Consider the following 14,405-nt stretch of genomic DNA (forward strand, 5'->3'; position numbering starts at 1 on the left):
GAGAGAGGTTAAAATATAATTGTACTTATAATTGTACTTGCTGTGAAGAATATTGGAAGCCACTGCTTTGTATCTTTTTTCTTTCTTTCCTATTTTTCTTTAACTTTTTTCCTTTTCTTGCACTTTTTGACTTCTTTTTGCTTTCTTTCTTTTTTTCTTCTCTGCTTTACTTTATATTAGTTTGTATTAGTTTTTATCTTTTCTTTTAAAAGGTTTAATAAAAATTATAGGAAGTTGTGTTCTCTCCTTTACTCAGTGTTTTCAAACACGCTATGCCACTGATTTACCACACTATAATAAAATGTCTACAGTACAAAAATATAGATCCCACAGCATAATATATATAGTAACATTGAACAAAATCAAAATATCAGCAGCAGCAGCAGCAGCAGCACCAACAATAAAACAATTAACCGATGGTATAATTCTCCAAAGACCTTGTGCAAGCTGATGGTTTTCATCAGCTTACCGAAGGCTATCACTAAGGGTACCAGTTTAACTTAAAGGGGAGGTTGCACAAGTGAAGAAAGAATAATCCTCTGGAGTTACATAATATTGCTGTTACAGAATAACAGCACTGTCCTCTCTTTTAGTGCAGGGTACTCTTTGAATCAGCAGCACATCAACGGTGGCAGATTTAAAGTCGGTCACTTTATGTGGTAAAAGTTGCTCCTAAATATAGGCTAAATCAACATTCCTTCAGAGTAATTGCTGGTGAATTGTTCACCCAATCCATCTGTTGTTCAGCTGCCCAATCAACAGCATAAGACCTGCTCAATTTAATCTATCAAAGTACTAAAAATCCTTGTAAGGAAATGGTGGCACTGCAGCTCTGAAAATCTTTTCTTTAAGCAAGCATTGCAATATTAGCAAAAAGAACTAGGCTAAATTTAATTTAGGAAAAACTTTCAAGGAGAACTGGAGGCCAAGGCTACACTGAAATATATTTTTTTTCTCTTACCGGTTTTGGCCGTGTCTCCCTCAGGAAGGATTTCAAGTCTCCTCCAGCCATGAGCTCCAGCAAAATAAAGCGAGGCAGAGCCTGTAAGCTCACCCCAATGCAGCGAACAATATTCTGGTGGTTGAACTTGCTGAAAGGAAGATTAAGAAAATAAACTTTTAATGCAAAAGGTACAGATTTGAGCCTTGTGACTTGTTTATCTAACCCAGCCGTCTTTGGACCTCTTGCTCTCCTGGTGCGTTGCGCTTCAACACCCCTCACTTTTATCCCCAGCAGACATTATGAAAGTTGCAGATCAATATTTGTGTTAAACCAGATTGAAGTAGTCTGGTGGTCAAAAGTAAACTGCTGTTGGATGGGACTGTAGAAAAATACTGCAAGCCAAAAAATAATAATTTGGGCAGTGAATGTTTTATATAGAAAAATAAAATAAAATGTAATAACATAAACAAAATAAAATAATAAATGAAACAAAATGAAATAATCCTCTTCCCCCCCCATCACACAACCGAGCAGTTTAATAGTGTTATTTATAGTTTCCAGCTATCTTATTCCTTCCTTCCCTCCCTAGATTTTGAGGCAATAGTGAAGAAAGTTAGTCTTATGATACTTTGGTGGCAGCTACAAATTATTACTATCACTGAAAGCCAACAGACACTTTGCAAAAATGTTATTCTTTACTACTCTGTGAGTTCAGATGTTCCTCATTTGCATAAACACTGGTGGGGGAAAGTGACCAGTGCTTTTAATACTGATAGATGTGTGTTTGAGGTAGAAAAGCTGATGATCAATTTGAATTAACACACCTTATTATAAGAGCTTCCATCAGGAAATCAAGCTCATCTTGCTCTGAGCAAACTTCTGGCAATGTCTAGTCAGGAAAAAAGAGAAGGAAAGTGAAATTTCTTTCATGTGGAAAGTGTTTTAGACAACATCTTTCCAAAGATAATTCTAGGCCATTTAAGAGATGCCTCCTTTCTGACAGACCAGCTTCTCCTGAATCTTTAGAAACTCCCATTACTGGTGACTATTTAGCTTTCTGGATGGAATGATGGGAAATGTAGTTCAACACCATTTGGAAACTCCAAGTTGGGAAAGATGCCATATTATCAGAAATGCTGTGGAATTAATAGCTATGTCTCAGACACTAATCACCACAAACATTTTCCTCCATCACTCTGCTGCTATAAGAAGAAAAACTTCAGCTTTCTGTTAGCACATCATCTACAACTTAGGGTGGTGAACCTTGGCAGGATAAGGATGCAGAGTAGGAAAAGTCTGAGTCAGCCTTCCAAATGGGTAGCTTCTATAGCTGTTGGATTGCAATGGTCATAATTCCCAACCAGCATGGACAATAGCCACAGAAATAGAAATTATGAGAGTCACAATGCCAAACACATCTGGAGAACACTAGAGAGTGGAAGACAGCCAAAAGTATTTCCTGCTTGAGATCAGAGTTTCAAAAACATGCCTGTGAATTAAAATTAATCACTTTTACCAACTTCAGCAATAATAGTCTGAGTGACAGTTCTGAATTCTTCACACCTCCAAGTATCTATAATCAGGAATTCATTCACCCTTCTTCCCTCAGAGAAATTAGAAAGTGAACTCAGCCATATTGCCTTCCTTTGATGAGATATGTCCCATCAGGCAGATTTGTCCCACCAATGATTTTTCCACTTACTTTTACAGCAACTTGAAGAGGAGTGGGGTCACTGGGGATCCCAATCACCTGACCTTCATACACTTCCCCAAAAGCTCCATGGCCTAGACCCCTGGCAAGAGCAGAAAAGCATTGTAGATTTTTACATAATCTAAAGGCCCAGTTCTTATAATATATGTTGTACAGTGTTTAGCTCTTGAATATATACTATGGAATGTTCCAAATGGGAAAGACTTGGTGTTCTATTAACTGCAATGAACTGTTACGGGGGATTTCTTACTGCAATGTTACTGTTGAATGTAGGAGCTACCCAAGAGAGGTTCTAAGAGATATTAAAAAGAGGACCCAGTTTCACTAGGCCCACATAGTCATACCACTGCTGGACTTTCTTCTGTCATTTGAAGATACCAGCAGCTGTTATATACAAAAGAGCAGCAACTTTTGATGATGGAGAACAACATCTGTGTATCTCTTATCAAGTACGAAAAATATATGCTTGCATTTTTCAAAGTTAAAATGGATGAGGTTCAGTCATGGTTTTCAATGCTAGAACTGATGTACTATTTCATATGCTTTCTAGGGGATCTCAATTTTTAAATATTCTATGGAGAAAAGCATCCTTGCAGGTTAAAAAAAACCCTAGCATAGCAGGATGTAAGTTAGGTTAGAATCTTTTCCCCTGAAATGTTAGATCTTGTTATTCCTTCAAGTTGTACAGACCTTGAAAGATAAGAACTGGTAGTTTATATGGATCCTGAAATAAGCAGGAACCAAGACAATGCATATATTTAAACACAGGAGAATTGCCTATTTCCTACTTATCTGAAATAATTGCAGCTTCCACATTTTCTGTAAAAGAAGTCCCATGGATAATATATTATGGTATATTATTCTATAATTCTATAGTTTAGAAGTTACCAAAATCTGGGTAAGAAAAGCTAGATTACAGATGTGAGTGATACAGGGTGACATGCTAGCCAAGGCTGGTAGAAGGCACTCTTGGAAATGCCTAAAAATATTGTGAAGCTGTGAGGTATTAAGTGCCAGTTTATCGGCTCTCATCTAGTCAGTCAACACACTCCAGTTCTGGTTCATTATTTTTACTGCCTCCAGTGAATTAGATGGAAAAGGGAGAAATAGAGTGCCATAGTTTCCAAAAGATGTAGGTATGTTAGTCTTTTGCAAGTTAAGAAAAACAAACCAGCAAGCAGTGTCAACAATGTCAACCTTCCCCACCTCAAAGCCTTGGGACATCTTAAAACCTAATTAATTTTATTATAATATCCACATTGTGATTGCTTCATGACAACACCCCTTTCCAATAGTTCCATTCAGAGATCATGTAAACAATATAATAAATAAGTAGAATACAGCTGATCTTGTTAACGTTGGCACCAATGAAAACTCTACCCTGCCCCTGTTTTTTTATGCCTCCATGTACAGAGTCAATTTTCAGGAAGCAAGCAGATAATAGGAAAGATTTAAACTTTTTTTGCATTGTGGACCCTATCTGGATTGTTACTTTGCTTCTTTTAGGATTAAAAAAGAAAAATAGGCCATCTGCATACTACATGTTTGAGCTAAGTTTGAATCTCACCAGCTTCAAGAAGGTATGGAATGTCAAAAAAGAAGATGGAACCAAGTAGGAGGGACCTTATAGTATAAATGCTACAAGGAAGAAAGAGATGTCTCACAGTGTTTTCTTCTGTTCAGCTTGAGCCCCATGGCATTCATATTACTGGATCAAGTGGAAGATACCAAAGAAGTTTAGAATTGGATGGAGTCTGTATCATGCAGTCATTTCAGCTGGTGCCACTAATTCCCAACCCAGATACTCAGAATGAAACTACAGTTGATGGTATTGAAAAAGATGCTGAGAGGTACAGAATCATGAACGAAATCAAATTCCTCCTGTGTCCCTCCTGACATATGTCATCCATCCAAGTGACCATGTTGATCTTTGTGTCAACTGCTTTTGCAATTGCTGGCTACAGACTTCTGGGTCTTAGCCTGTTAGGCCTTTAAAGTGGAAAGAAATAATTTTATACTGGATGTAAGATTCACTATAGATTAACTGTAGACCTAAACATTATTGCTCTAGACACTGCACAATTTTTATAAAGAGGATTTGAGAGTTAATTATTTAAAATTAATTAAAAAAATTAAAAAAACGAACCAATAAATACATCATATACCTTCCTATGATACATTTTCTCCTGTGTGCTCATTATACAGATTTTCTGTCACTGTTCATTCCAGGATGCAATTAATAAAGATGTAAAAAAAATATTGTATGTGCAGCAGCAACCAAATCCCCAGAGGTAGTTTATAGGTTCAGAAACACAACATGTTTAGGGATTGTTGAGTTGAAATATCTGGAAGCCTTTTCAGATTTTTTTAAATACATGGGGCCGCTTGTATTCAAGTGGAAAGGGAGTTCTCTTCCCTTGTGCAGGACCTGTAAAGCTTGGCTGTTTTTGCACAGACAGGAGACAATAAAAATCATACTTCAAAACTGCAAGAAACAGCAAGGAAAAAAGCAAGAAACCCAAAGCACAGAACATTACAGATAGCCCCCTTCCAAAAAGAGCAATGGAAGGAAAATACAACATCAAAATCAATCAATCAATCAATCAATCAATCAATCAATCAATCAATCAATACAATACAATACAATACAATACAATCCAGGCAACTATGGCCAGTTTTTATTCTACAAACTAAGAGGGTAGAAGAAGAGGGGGACTTTTCTGTGCCTCATAGTGCTGCCTTGAAAAGCTTATCTAGCAGAATTTTATAATTAGAAATTATAAAATCAATATCCAATGGTGGAATCATGAAGTTATCAAGAGGCTTACTTCTTGGGGTCTTTTCAAAGGGTTTATGTAGTGAATGGGCAAGTAATTCTCTTCCCCACATTCACTGATAGCCATTGTTTCAGTCTATATGCAAGCCCACTGAGATATTACTTTGCATTTTCACAGGGAGAGAAATTATCCCCAACCCCCTTCCTTTGTTGTCTTTTGAGAACAAAGGCAGATCCTTGGAACAGAGACAGCCTCAGAATTAACTGACTGGATTCCTCAGGGACCTGAGACCAAGTCCAGGTATGACTGAGGCAGACGCAAATCCATTTCAGGAAAATATCTTTAAAAGGATATTTAAAAACACTGAGCTAGAAATATTGCATAAGATCATTTTTATTTTGACTGTGCGGGCTTGTGCCTAATGCTTTTTCTGTGGTATTTATTTTCTCTGTACAAGCTCAGTAATGGTGCATTTTATGCAACTTGAAACCTGTTTATAGCACAGTTGCTTCTAAATTGAAAGTAGACCAGCATCACCTTCTAGTCTACCTAGAGCCTTATATTTTTCTTTCTTTTTTTTAAAATGGGGAATCCTTTTAAATCGGGATCTGTTTTTAATCTCCTTTGTAACTGAATGTTTTGCACATGCCTATTTAAAACCAAAAAGGGATTTTTACATATTCTCCTTCCTTTTCTTTTTTAAAATAAAGTTTATTTTTATTTGTCTCCTATGAGATCAATCTATCGCCCAAAGCAGGAGGGGAGGAAAGTCTGATTCAGCTACGTATATATTTCAATTCTATCCTATCATGAAGTGGAATTATACAGTTGATTATTATGAATGAAAATGAACTATTAAATTCATTTATTAATGAATAAAAATTATCATTTTTTAAATCTTCTACTTGCCATGCTGTAGATTGGTTGTGAGAACCCTATTTTTCTCTCATATCAGGGTTAGCGCAAAGGTGCCTGGCAGCAGTAAGCCATTACACCAAGGCAGGAGATGGAGATATATTATGTAGACCCAGTTGACTGTAGAAGAAATTTGAGACCTCTAACCTTTAACTATATAGGATTAGCCATGCCACTCTAGCTAACTTAAAGCCAGTTTTTGTGGAAGTTTTTGGGTTTGTTTGATTTAGCCTTATGTTTAAATAGTGATACTTTTGTTCCTAGAATATTGCATATTTTCAGAATGCAGTTTCTCACAAGGCGAACATTACTGTGGTTGGTTTTTCTTAAGGAAAACATCCGTTTATTTTGTGCATGCCAGCTGCAATGCAAAATGAAAAGGATAATTGTCAAGGTTAGTGGTCTGGAGGGGATGGAAAACTAAAGTTTAAGCAGTTTAAGTGGAAGAGCCAGAAGCTTTATAATTGTGTACTATCCTGTGGCATTTACTAACAATATTTAACTCAGGACATCATTGGAAGAAAACAAGGAAGCACCTCTCTTCTTCAGCAAGTTGCCCTAAAAATCAAAAGAAACAAGTAGATCTGTGACTCTCCCTCTCTGTATATGCATGTGTGTGTGTGTGTGTGTGTGTGTGTGTGTGTTTTATAGGCATTTCCTCCCAGAATTTTTTTTTAAAAAAACCTTAAAGCATCTTCTGAGAAGTCCAAATGGAGCAGTATTAAAGGAAGTTTGCTTGCTTTTTTTCCTTTTGTAAAAACTCCGTTCCCTTTGCTGTATTTTCCCAATATAAATGCACTCCCCCCACTCCTCTCACCTGCTTAGGAGACTTGCTGGGAAAGAAGCCTGGCTCAGTGGCAGGGAAGGTGCCTGCATGCTGAGGGACTTGATGCCAGCAGCTTCAGTGGAAAGGGACTCAGGTACATTTTCTGAGAAAGAACCTGTCCAAGTCCCTGGCTGCCACAACATTCAGTACTGAACTAAATAGTCAAGTGATCTGACTTAGTAGAAAGTAGTTTTGAAATGCATATTTACATAAGTATCTGGATTTTGCTCCTAGAACAAATGCTAGGAATTTCAGATGGAAACTTAAGTGGTAAAAATGGCAGAAGGAAAAATATTAACCCCCATCTGGAATAAATAGCAGCTATAGTCCAAATCAGTCTCCACAGGATATCTTTAGAGAGGAAGCATGGTGTGGTTTGTTTTTGCAAGGCAGAGTGACATGGCTATACGTTATCTATATGTTATTTGCTGTGGAACACAGCTGGCAGAGTCCTACTGGATGTATATCTTGCTTGTGAAACTCTGACAGACATCTAACAGGCTTTGTGGGAAGAGATGGCTGGACTCTGCCAGTAGGGTTCTTCTTATACCTGTATCATTGATGTTTAGTCTGGTTCTATACTTGATGTTTAGTCTGGTTCTAAGATGTCTTCTGAAAAGCTTGCTCCTTCTAGCCAATCCTATGTAAGCTTCCCCATCAAGAATCAAATAAGCCACATGGTAAAGCTTTTGCTTTGTTCCTCATGCCCCTCCTGTATAGATACAATACATCAATACATTAGAAGTGGTGCCTATTATTGTATTGTACTTTCCAGATGCTTGATTCAGGCTCTGAGGTTTGTGGTGGGTGTTTTGCTTTTCTGAGTGAGTCAGGATCACATGGCATGCCAGCAACTATCACCCCCTACAGTTACAAGTCAAAGGACCTGGCTAAGATAGCAGCTACCAGTAACTCTTCATAAGGTATTAAGCTTATTAAATTTCTCAACCTCACCAACTTTAAGATGGGTCGACTTCAACTCCTAGAATTTTAAGCGGGCCTTTTCAATTAACCACAGGAAGTAGATTTAACAATCAGACACAAGAACTGCTAGAAATTCAGATTTCAATTATTCTTCGCTTTGTTTAAAAAGTACAATTTTGGAAGCTTGCAAATGAGGACTACTGTGTGACTTCTGAGACCAAGCAAAAGGTGCACAATCGGCTTGCCCACATTTCTAGTACAGTTGATGTGAGCATAAAGAAGGCAGGCAGATTGGTTTACCTGATCAAAGAAATATTTTTCCGGGGCACCTCTTTGAGGTCACTAATGGAAGTAGTTTTTCCTGCAAAGCAGTAATTGGGGTTGTAGTCTGTCATAATTGTGGAGGTACGCAGCTTGCTCAGCTTATACTCAGGGCTCTGTAACTCCATCTGCACAGCTTGCAGCTCTTGGTGTTTCCGCCGATACACTAGAAAAGGAAGAGAATTAGGAATGGAACTGAGAAATGCCACAAGGTGTTAAAAACACATGAAGATACATGGGGACTGTGCGGTTCAGATTGATTGCAAGAGTGAGAGCCAGGAGTGAGAGTTGTAGAACAAGGCTATTTGTGAGTTATTGAGGAAGAAAATAAAAAAAGGTTTTAAGTGGACCACTGTATATAATGGGTCTGGCATGACTAGAGGCTTCTATTCATTTATTACAGAGGTGACTAATCTAGAGTTTGTACATGATTTCTGTGATGTTGAAGATTTGAGATCTTTAATAGTTTACTATCAACATTAAGCAGTCAACCAGCAGGTTATCATAACTATAATGGAAATAAAAACTGCCTTCATTGCCAGACCCTCAATGTACCTAATCAAATGGGAGAAAGAGGTCCAAGGTGCTTCAGAGTTTCTTAGCAACCAGAACCCCTTGCAGCTAATGCTGCAGATAGCTATTAAGTGGCTGTTGTCTTCTGGTGACAGCCCTCCCAGAAACTGGAAAGTTGGAAGGCTTGTTTGTCAACAGCTCAGAATGAGGAGATGCTAGAAGAAAAAGTATTGCAATTCCTTGAAAACACACTACTGGGAAAGGCTGTCATCTTGCTAAAGCTATTGTTTTAGGTGGAGGCTTGTCTCAAACCTGGATCCAACTGTCATCTACAAGGATGCTCAAAACAGTTGTGCTGTAGTTGAGATGTTGCAACAACAATATACAGTTAGATGGGAAAATTTAGGCTGTTGAATCTCACCCCCTGCTCAGTGCAGAAAATCAAGTTAAAGTATCTCTGACCAGATGATTATCCAATTTCCTTTGAACACATCCGAGGTAGAGAAACTCATAATCTCTCTAGTAATAGGTCTTACAGTCAAACCGCTCTTACTATAAGGAGTAAATATCATTGATCTTCAACTGGAACCTACCTTCCTGTAACTTAAAACTGTTATTTCTTGTTCTACACTCTGAGATAACAGATCTGATAGATGTTTTCTATGATCTCTATCTGACTGGAAATAAATAAATAGGATAAGCAGATCTTTTGCATGATATCCTTTCAGGTATTCGAGGAGTGCTATCATATTTACCCATAGCCTTTTTTTATCAAGGCTAAATATTCCCTATTACTTCTGTTTCCTGTTATAATTCTCCTTATCACCTTTGCTGCTCTTTACAGACCCTATTGTCAAATCCTTCTTACACCAGTGTGGTGTCCACAACTGGGGACCAGTTGGATCTAACCAATGAGTAATAATGTGGAACTATTTATTGACAAATTCAGCTTTCTTTCTAATGTTCTGGAGTCAGAGGTGATGTGAAAATAATTGTTATTGGTCACATTGTTTCCCCCAACAAGGTAGAGCAGAAAGCTTAAAACTGTCTTGAGGTATCTTGGCAGGTTACTCTGATTCATGCTCTCAAAGGAAAGCATGTTTCATAAGTTAGCCTGTCTAGCTGGCACATATCAGATTAGAGAGTTACCAACTCCTACAATTCTTTTCTTTGTTATTCCTCTGATCCTCAGAGGACCAGCTTGTCATTTCTTTTGAACATGATCTCTTGTTTCATTTTTTCTGTGAGGACCTGAAAGCTGTTTCCAATGATATGGAATAATCTTTGAACTTTATTTTTGGTTGTTACTCCCCAAAAGAGCCTACTGCTGTCAGTAGCCCAAAATCCTGGAACTGGGAGACTCATTGTAGGAACTTGTCATCTTTAATAATTTCTCAGAGTCCTGGAGTGCTTAGGATAAGAGGGTATTATCTGTCTATCTTATAGTGCTGTTAGAAATTTTTAATGCTTATCATTCCCATTGTTTAAAGATTGTTCCCAAGATTCTCTCAAATTTGCTTTGGGCCCTGGATACCTTTATATGCCTATTAACTATCACTATGTTCTATATTCTACATTCTAAACTTGGCCTTCTCTGAATTTTAAAAAGATGCAAACTTTTTAAAACTTTTAAAACATTTAGAACTTTAAAAAGATGCAAATCTATTGCAGGATGAAGATACCTTGCCCTTCCTTAAAATGCATTCTACTCTGCTAGCAAAACTGAAATGATATTCCTGCTCACTTCTTTTGTGGAGCAGGCAATACATGCAAGGGTTTGGGCTCCCTTCTACAATTCTGGTAAGTATTTTCTCATCTGAACTTTTTGATTCATACAGAACAGAAAATAAGGCCATATGTACAAAGAATGTCAGTAGTTGTTTTTTTTTTTAATTTTGAGCCTATTTTCATTGCTAGTTTTCTAACACTATTTTGCCTTTGCAAAGCTCTTAAGTTTTTTTTAAAGGAAATAAATAACTTTATATGGACTTCAGACTTCAGCTAGTCTCTGTTCTAACCTTTCAAAATCCTGTGGGAGCAATACATGCTGTGTGTGGAGGTGGGGGCGGGGGGAGAGGTAGAATGTAGATCAAAATTAATTGGACATGTAAAAAGTTACTTTGAAAGAGTAATTGGAACTGGGCACAAAATTTCCCACAGCACATTCTTGATTCTGGGCAGTTTAACCCTGTGCTGTACTGTAGATTTTGCTGCAGAGACATTCTTTCTGTTTCAACAGATAAATTACTAGGCTGTGTGCAAGAAGTAGGACAGGATTTGAGAACCAATTACCATGTCTCCCAACACAGGATGGTGGCTTTTAAAAGTAAAATGAAATATTCATTCAAAATCTTGTGATGAGAGAAGAAGAAATTAATGTGTGTGTGTGTGGGGGGGGAGCAGCTAGAAAATGTATCGGTCTGCACACATACACATATAGTGTTTCTTCAATTTCTAAAAATGTAATTAAATGTATTTATTAAAATACTAAACAATTATTATTATTTGTACTACCTCCAGAATTTGCATCTAATCTATTAGATGTTTGGAGAAGAGATCACTATCTATCAGCTCATGGACCTGATCCAGTCTTGGAATCATATCCTGTGGTCCAAAGTAACAAGACCATATTTTTTCAGGTTTGAATCTTGCCTCTCTAATGAATTCCATAAGATGATCCTGGTCAAATCACTGTTACTCTTTCTCATCTTCCCAACCACAATAATAAGAATTACAGAGCTGGCTTATTCTGCATAATTTTATAAGGATCATAGTGAAGAATATATCTGAATGGCTTTAAGATTGTTGCTCACAGTTTTACTTGCAATGAAGATGCCACTTTTTGTCATACATTCTTCAAGTTACCTTTTAGCTGACTTGAAATCATGAACATAGCCCATACTGAAAAACTTCAAATAGCTAACTGAATGTACTACATGATTAATATGGTGCCAGCCAAAGAAAGAATACATATGTCATCAATCTCATTTAACATCCTGCTGACTGTTGAACTTTCTATATGTGAAACCAGAAGAGCCATGGCTAAATGGTATAACATATACTTGTAAACAAGAGGCCCTGGGTAGGGGATGAAGAACTTTAGCCTGAAATATTGGAAGATTGTGGCTAGTCCATGCAGACAATTACATTGATAGATATACTACCGATTTGATTCACTATAAGGCAGCTTCCTATTATACTAGAATCAGTTGCAATCATGATAAAATCTTCCTTACACAATCTGGCTTTAACTTGCATCAATATTTAAAATAATTGAAATAAGGGCTATCTTTTCCATGTCATTTAGTCAGTTAAGGTCAGAAGATAGATCACCTACAGTAGCCTTCCCAACCTTGTGCCACTGAAATACCACCAAGCATGGCCATAGTCCCAGTCCATCTTGAGGGCATCAGATTACAGAGTTAACACATAGCAGGACCTGTGTTGCCCCCTCAAGTTCTGCTATGCTGCCTTATTGTGTTAGGAGCGTGTGTATGTATGAAGGGATAAGCAGAGAATACCAGGAGTGTATGCCAAAAGTATATACTCCAGCAGGGTCACCCAAGCTATGAACATCTTCCCAGCTGACTAGTTAAAATAAGCAGGTACCTATTTTGGATAGCAACAAGGCAGATGATTATTTAGTTACAACTGCAAAGGCATCCATTTCATATGGCATGGGAGAAGGCAATGGTAAACCACTCCTGTATTTTATCCAGAAAACCATATAGATAGACAAGATAAAGTGAATGACAATATAGTGCTGGATGATGGGCCCTCAAGTCAGCTGGCATTCAACATGTCACTGAGGAAGAGCTGAGGATCTTTCAGAGTAATAATGGTGTTTATGATGCAGTTAGATTAAAGCTTTTGGGATGTCTAGTTGCTGATGTTGCCATGCAGGGAAAAAAAAAAAATCTGAAGCTGCAAAGACAAAATCACAGTGGAAATATGGAATGTAAAGAGCTTGAACATGGGAAAACTCTGCACGATGAAAGATGAAATGAATCTACCAGAGATTGACATCTTAAGTATCAGCTAACTGATATGACTGGAATTGGACACTTTCAGTCAGAAGTTCATATTATTTATTATTGAGGATATGAAAAACAAAGAAGAATCAGCATTGCTTTCATGATCAGGAAGGATATAACAAAGATAGTACATGGTACAATGCAGTCAATGCCCAAATAATATCAATTAGATTTTGCAGACAACCCTTTAATATATTGGTTATCCAAGTTTATGCTCCAACCACTGGTGCAGAAGAAGAGGTGGTTGCTGAATTTTATGGTCAAGTTCAAGCTGGAATCGACAGAACATATGCAAGCAAGATGTCTCCTTGTGGTTGGAGACTGGAATACAAAGTTGGAAATAGTAAGGAGGAAAACGTAGTTGGACTATATGGCCTAAAAAACAGAAATAAAGTAGGAGACTGACTTATCAGTCTGATTTATTAGTTTCTTCATTGCTAACAAGTCTTTAATAACCAAAGCAATGCTTACACACATGGACATCACCAGATGGAGTACACAAAAAACTGATTATATTATTGATACAAACAGGTGGAAAATCTCAGTTATAATAGCAACGATGTGGCCAGAGACTAATTGTGGAACATGCCGATGTTCCAAGTCAAGCTAAAGTAATAGAACAAAGCCAGACAGTTTCCATGGTATGATCTTGACTAGATACTCACCATTTTCAAGGAGAACAACAGGAATCGCTTTGTAGTCCTGAACCTCATTGATAGGAAACCTCATTGATAGGAACTATGGAATGAAATCAAAGCAGTTATTAAGGATGAATGAGAGATTGCCAAAGATCAAGAAACAGAAGAAAGCAAACAGGATGTCAGAACAGACAATGGGAACTGCCAAGAAAAGAAGAGGAGCCAAAACCAAGAAGGACAAAGATCTTAGGAAGGCACAAAGAATTTCAGAGAGCTGTTAGAAGAGATAAGAAACAGTATTACAATGTCATCTGTAAAGACATTCAAGATGGAAACAGACATGGAAAAACAAGCAAAGTCTTCCAAAAGATCTCCAAACTCAGAAGGAGGTTCCAACTTTGAATTGGTACACTAAAGGATGCCAGTGGACAAATAGTAACTGTTTTAAAGTAGATCAAACAAAGATGGAAGATGTATACTGAAATTCTGCACAGTAAAGATGTTAACATCCAAGATGTCTTAGAAGATATTCCTTTTTTACTTCTAGCACTAGAAGATGATGTTAGATCAGCATTCCAGTCATTACAAATGTGGAAGGCTAAAGGAATTGATAGAATATCTATAGAAATATGGCACGCAACAGAAGAAAAACCAGTAAAGGTTCTAACTAAATTATGCCAGCAAATCCAGAGAATGACACAGTGGCCAACAGATTGGAAGAGGTCAGTCTACATACAATACCAGAGAAGGGAGACTTAACAGAGAGTGCAAACTATTGCACAATATTGCACAAAGTTGGACTG

General features: G+C 37.4%; 1 protein-coding gene across 1 annotated transcript in view; it reads right to left on the reverse strand.

The window, feature by feature from the left end:
- Nucleotides 1–14,405, reverse strand: part of ALK (ALK receptor tyrosine kinase) — a 632,586-nt gene that overhangs the window by 16,190 nt on the left and 601,991 nt on the right. The window contains exons 20-23 of the mRNA XM_088145791.1: nt 8,397–8,583; nt 2,646–2,736; nt 1,768–1,832; nt 962–1,091 (exon numbers count right to left, since the gene is read on the reverse strand). Coding sequence (XP_088001917.1) covers nt 962–1,091; nt 1,768–1,832; nt 2,646–2,736; nt 8,397–8,583 — 473 coding nt within the window. The remainder of the gene's footprint in view (nt 1–961; nt 1,092–1,767; nt 1,833–2,645; nt 2,737–8,396; nt 8,584–14,405) is intronic.

This window comes from Python bivittatus, unplaced genomic scaffold (genome assembly GCF_059951505.1).
Source record: "Python bivittatus isolate LINGU-HERP-01145 unplaced genomic scaffold, Pbiv_v1 ctg000020_np1212, whole genome shotgun sequence".
Lineage (NCBI taxonomy): Eukaryota > Metazoa > Chordata > Lepidosauria > Squamata > Pythonidae > Python > Python bivittatus.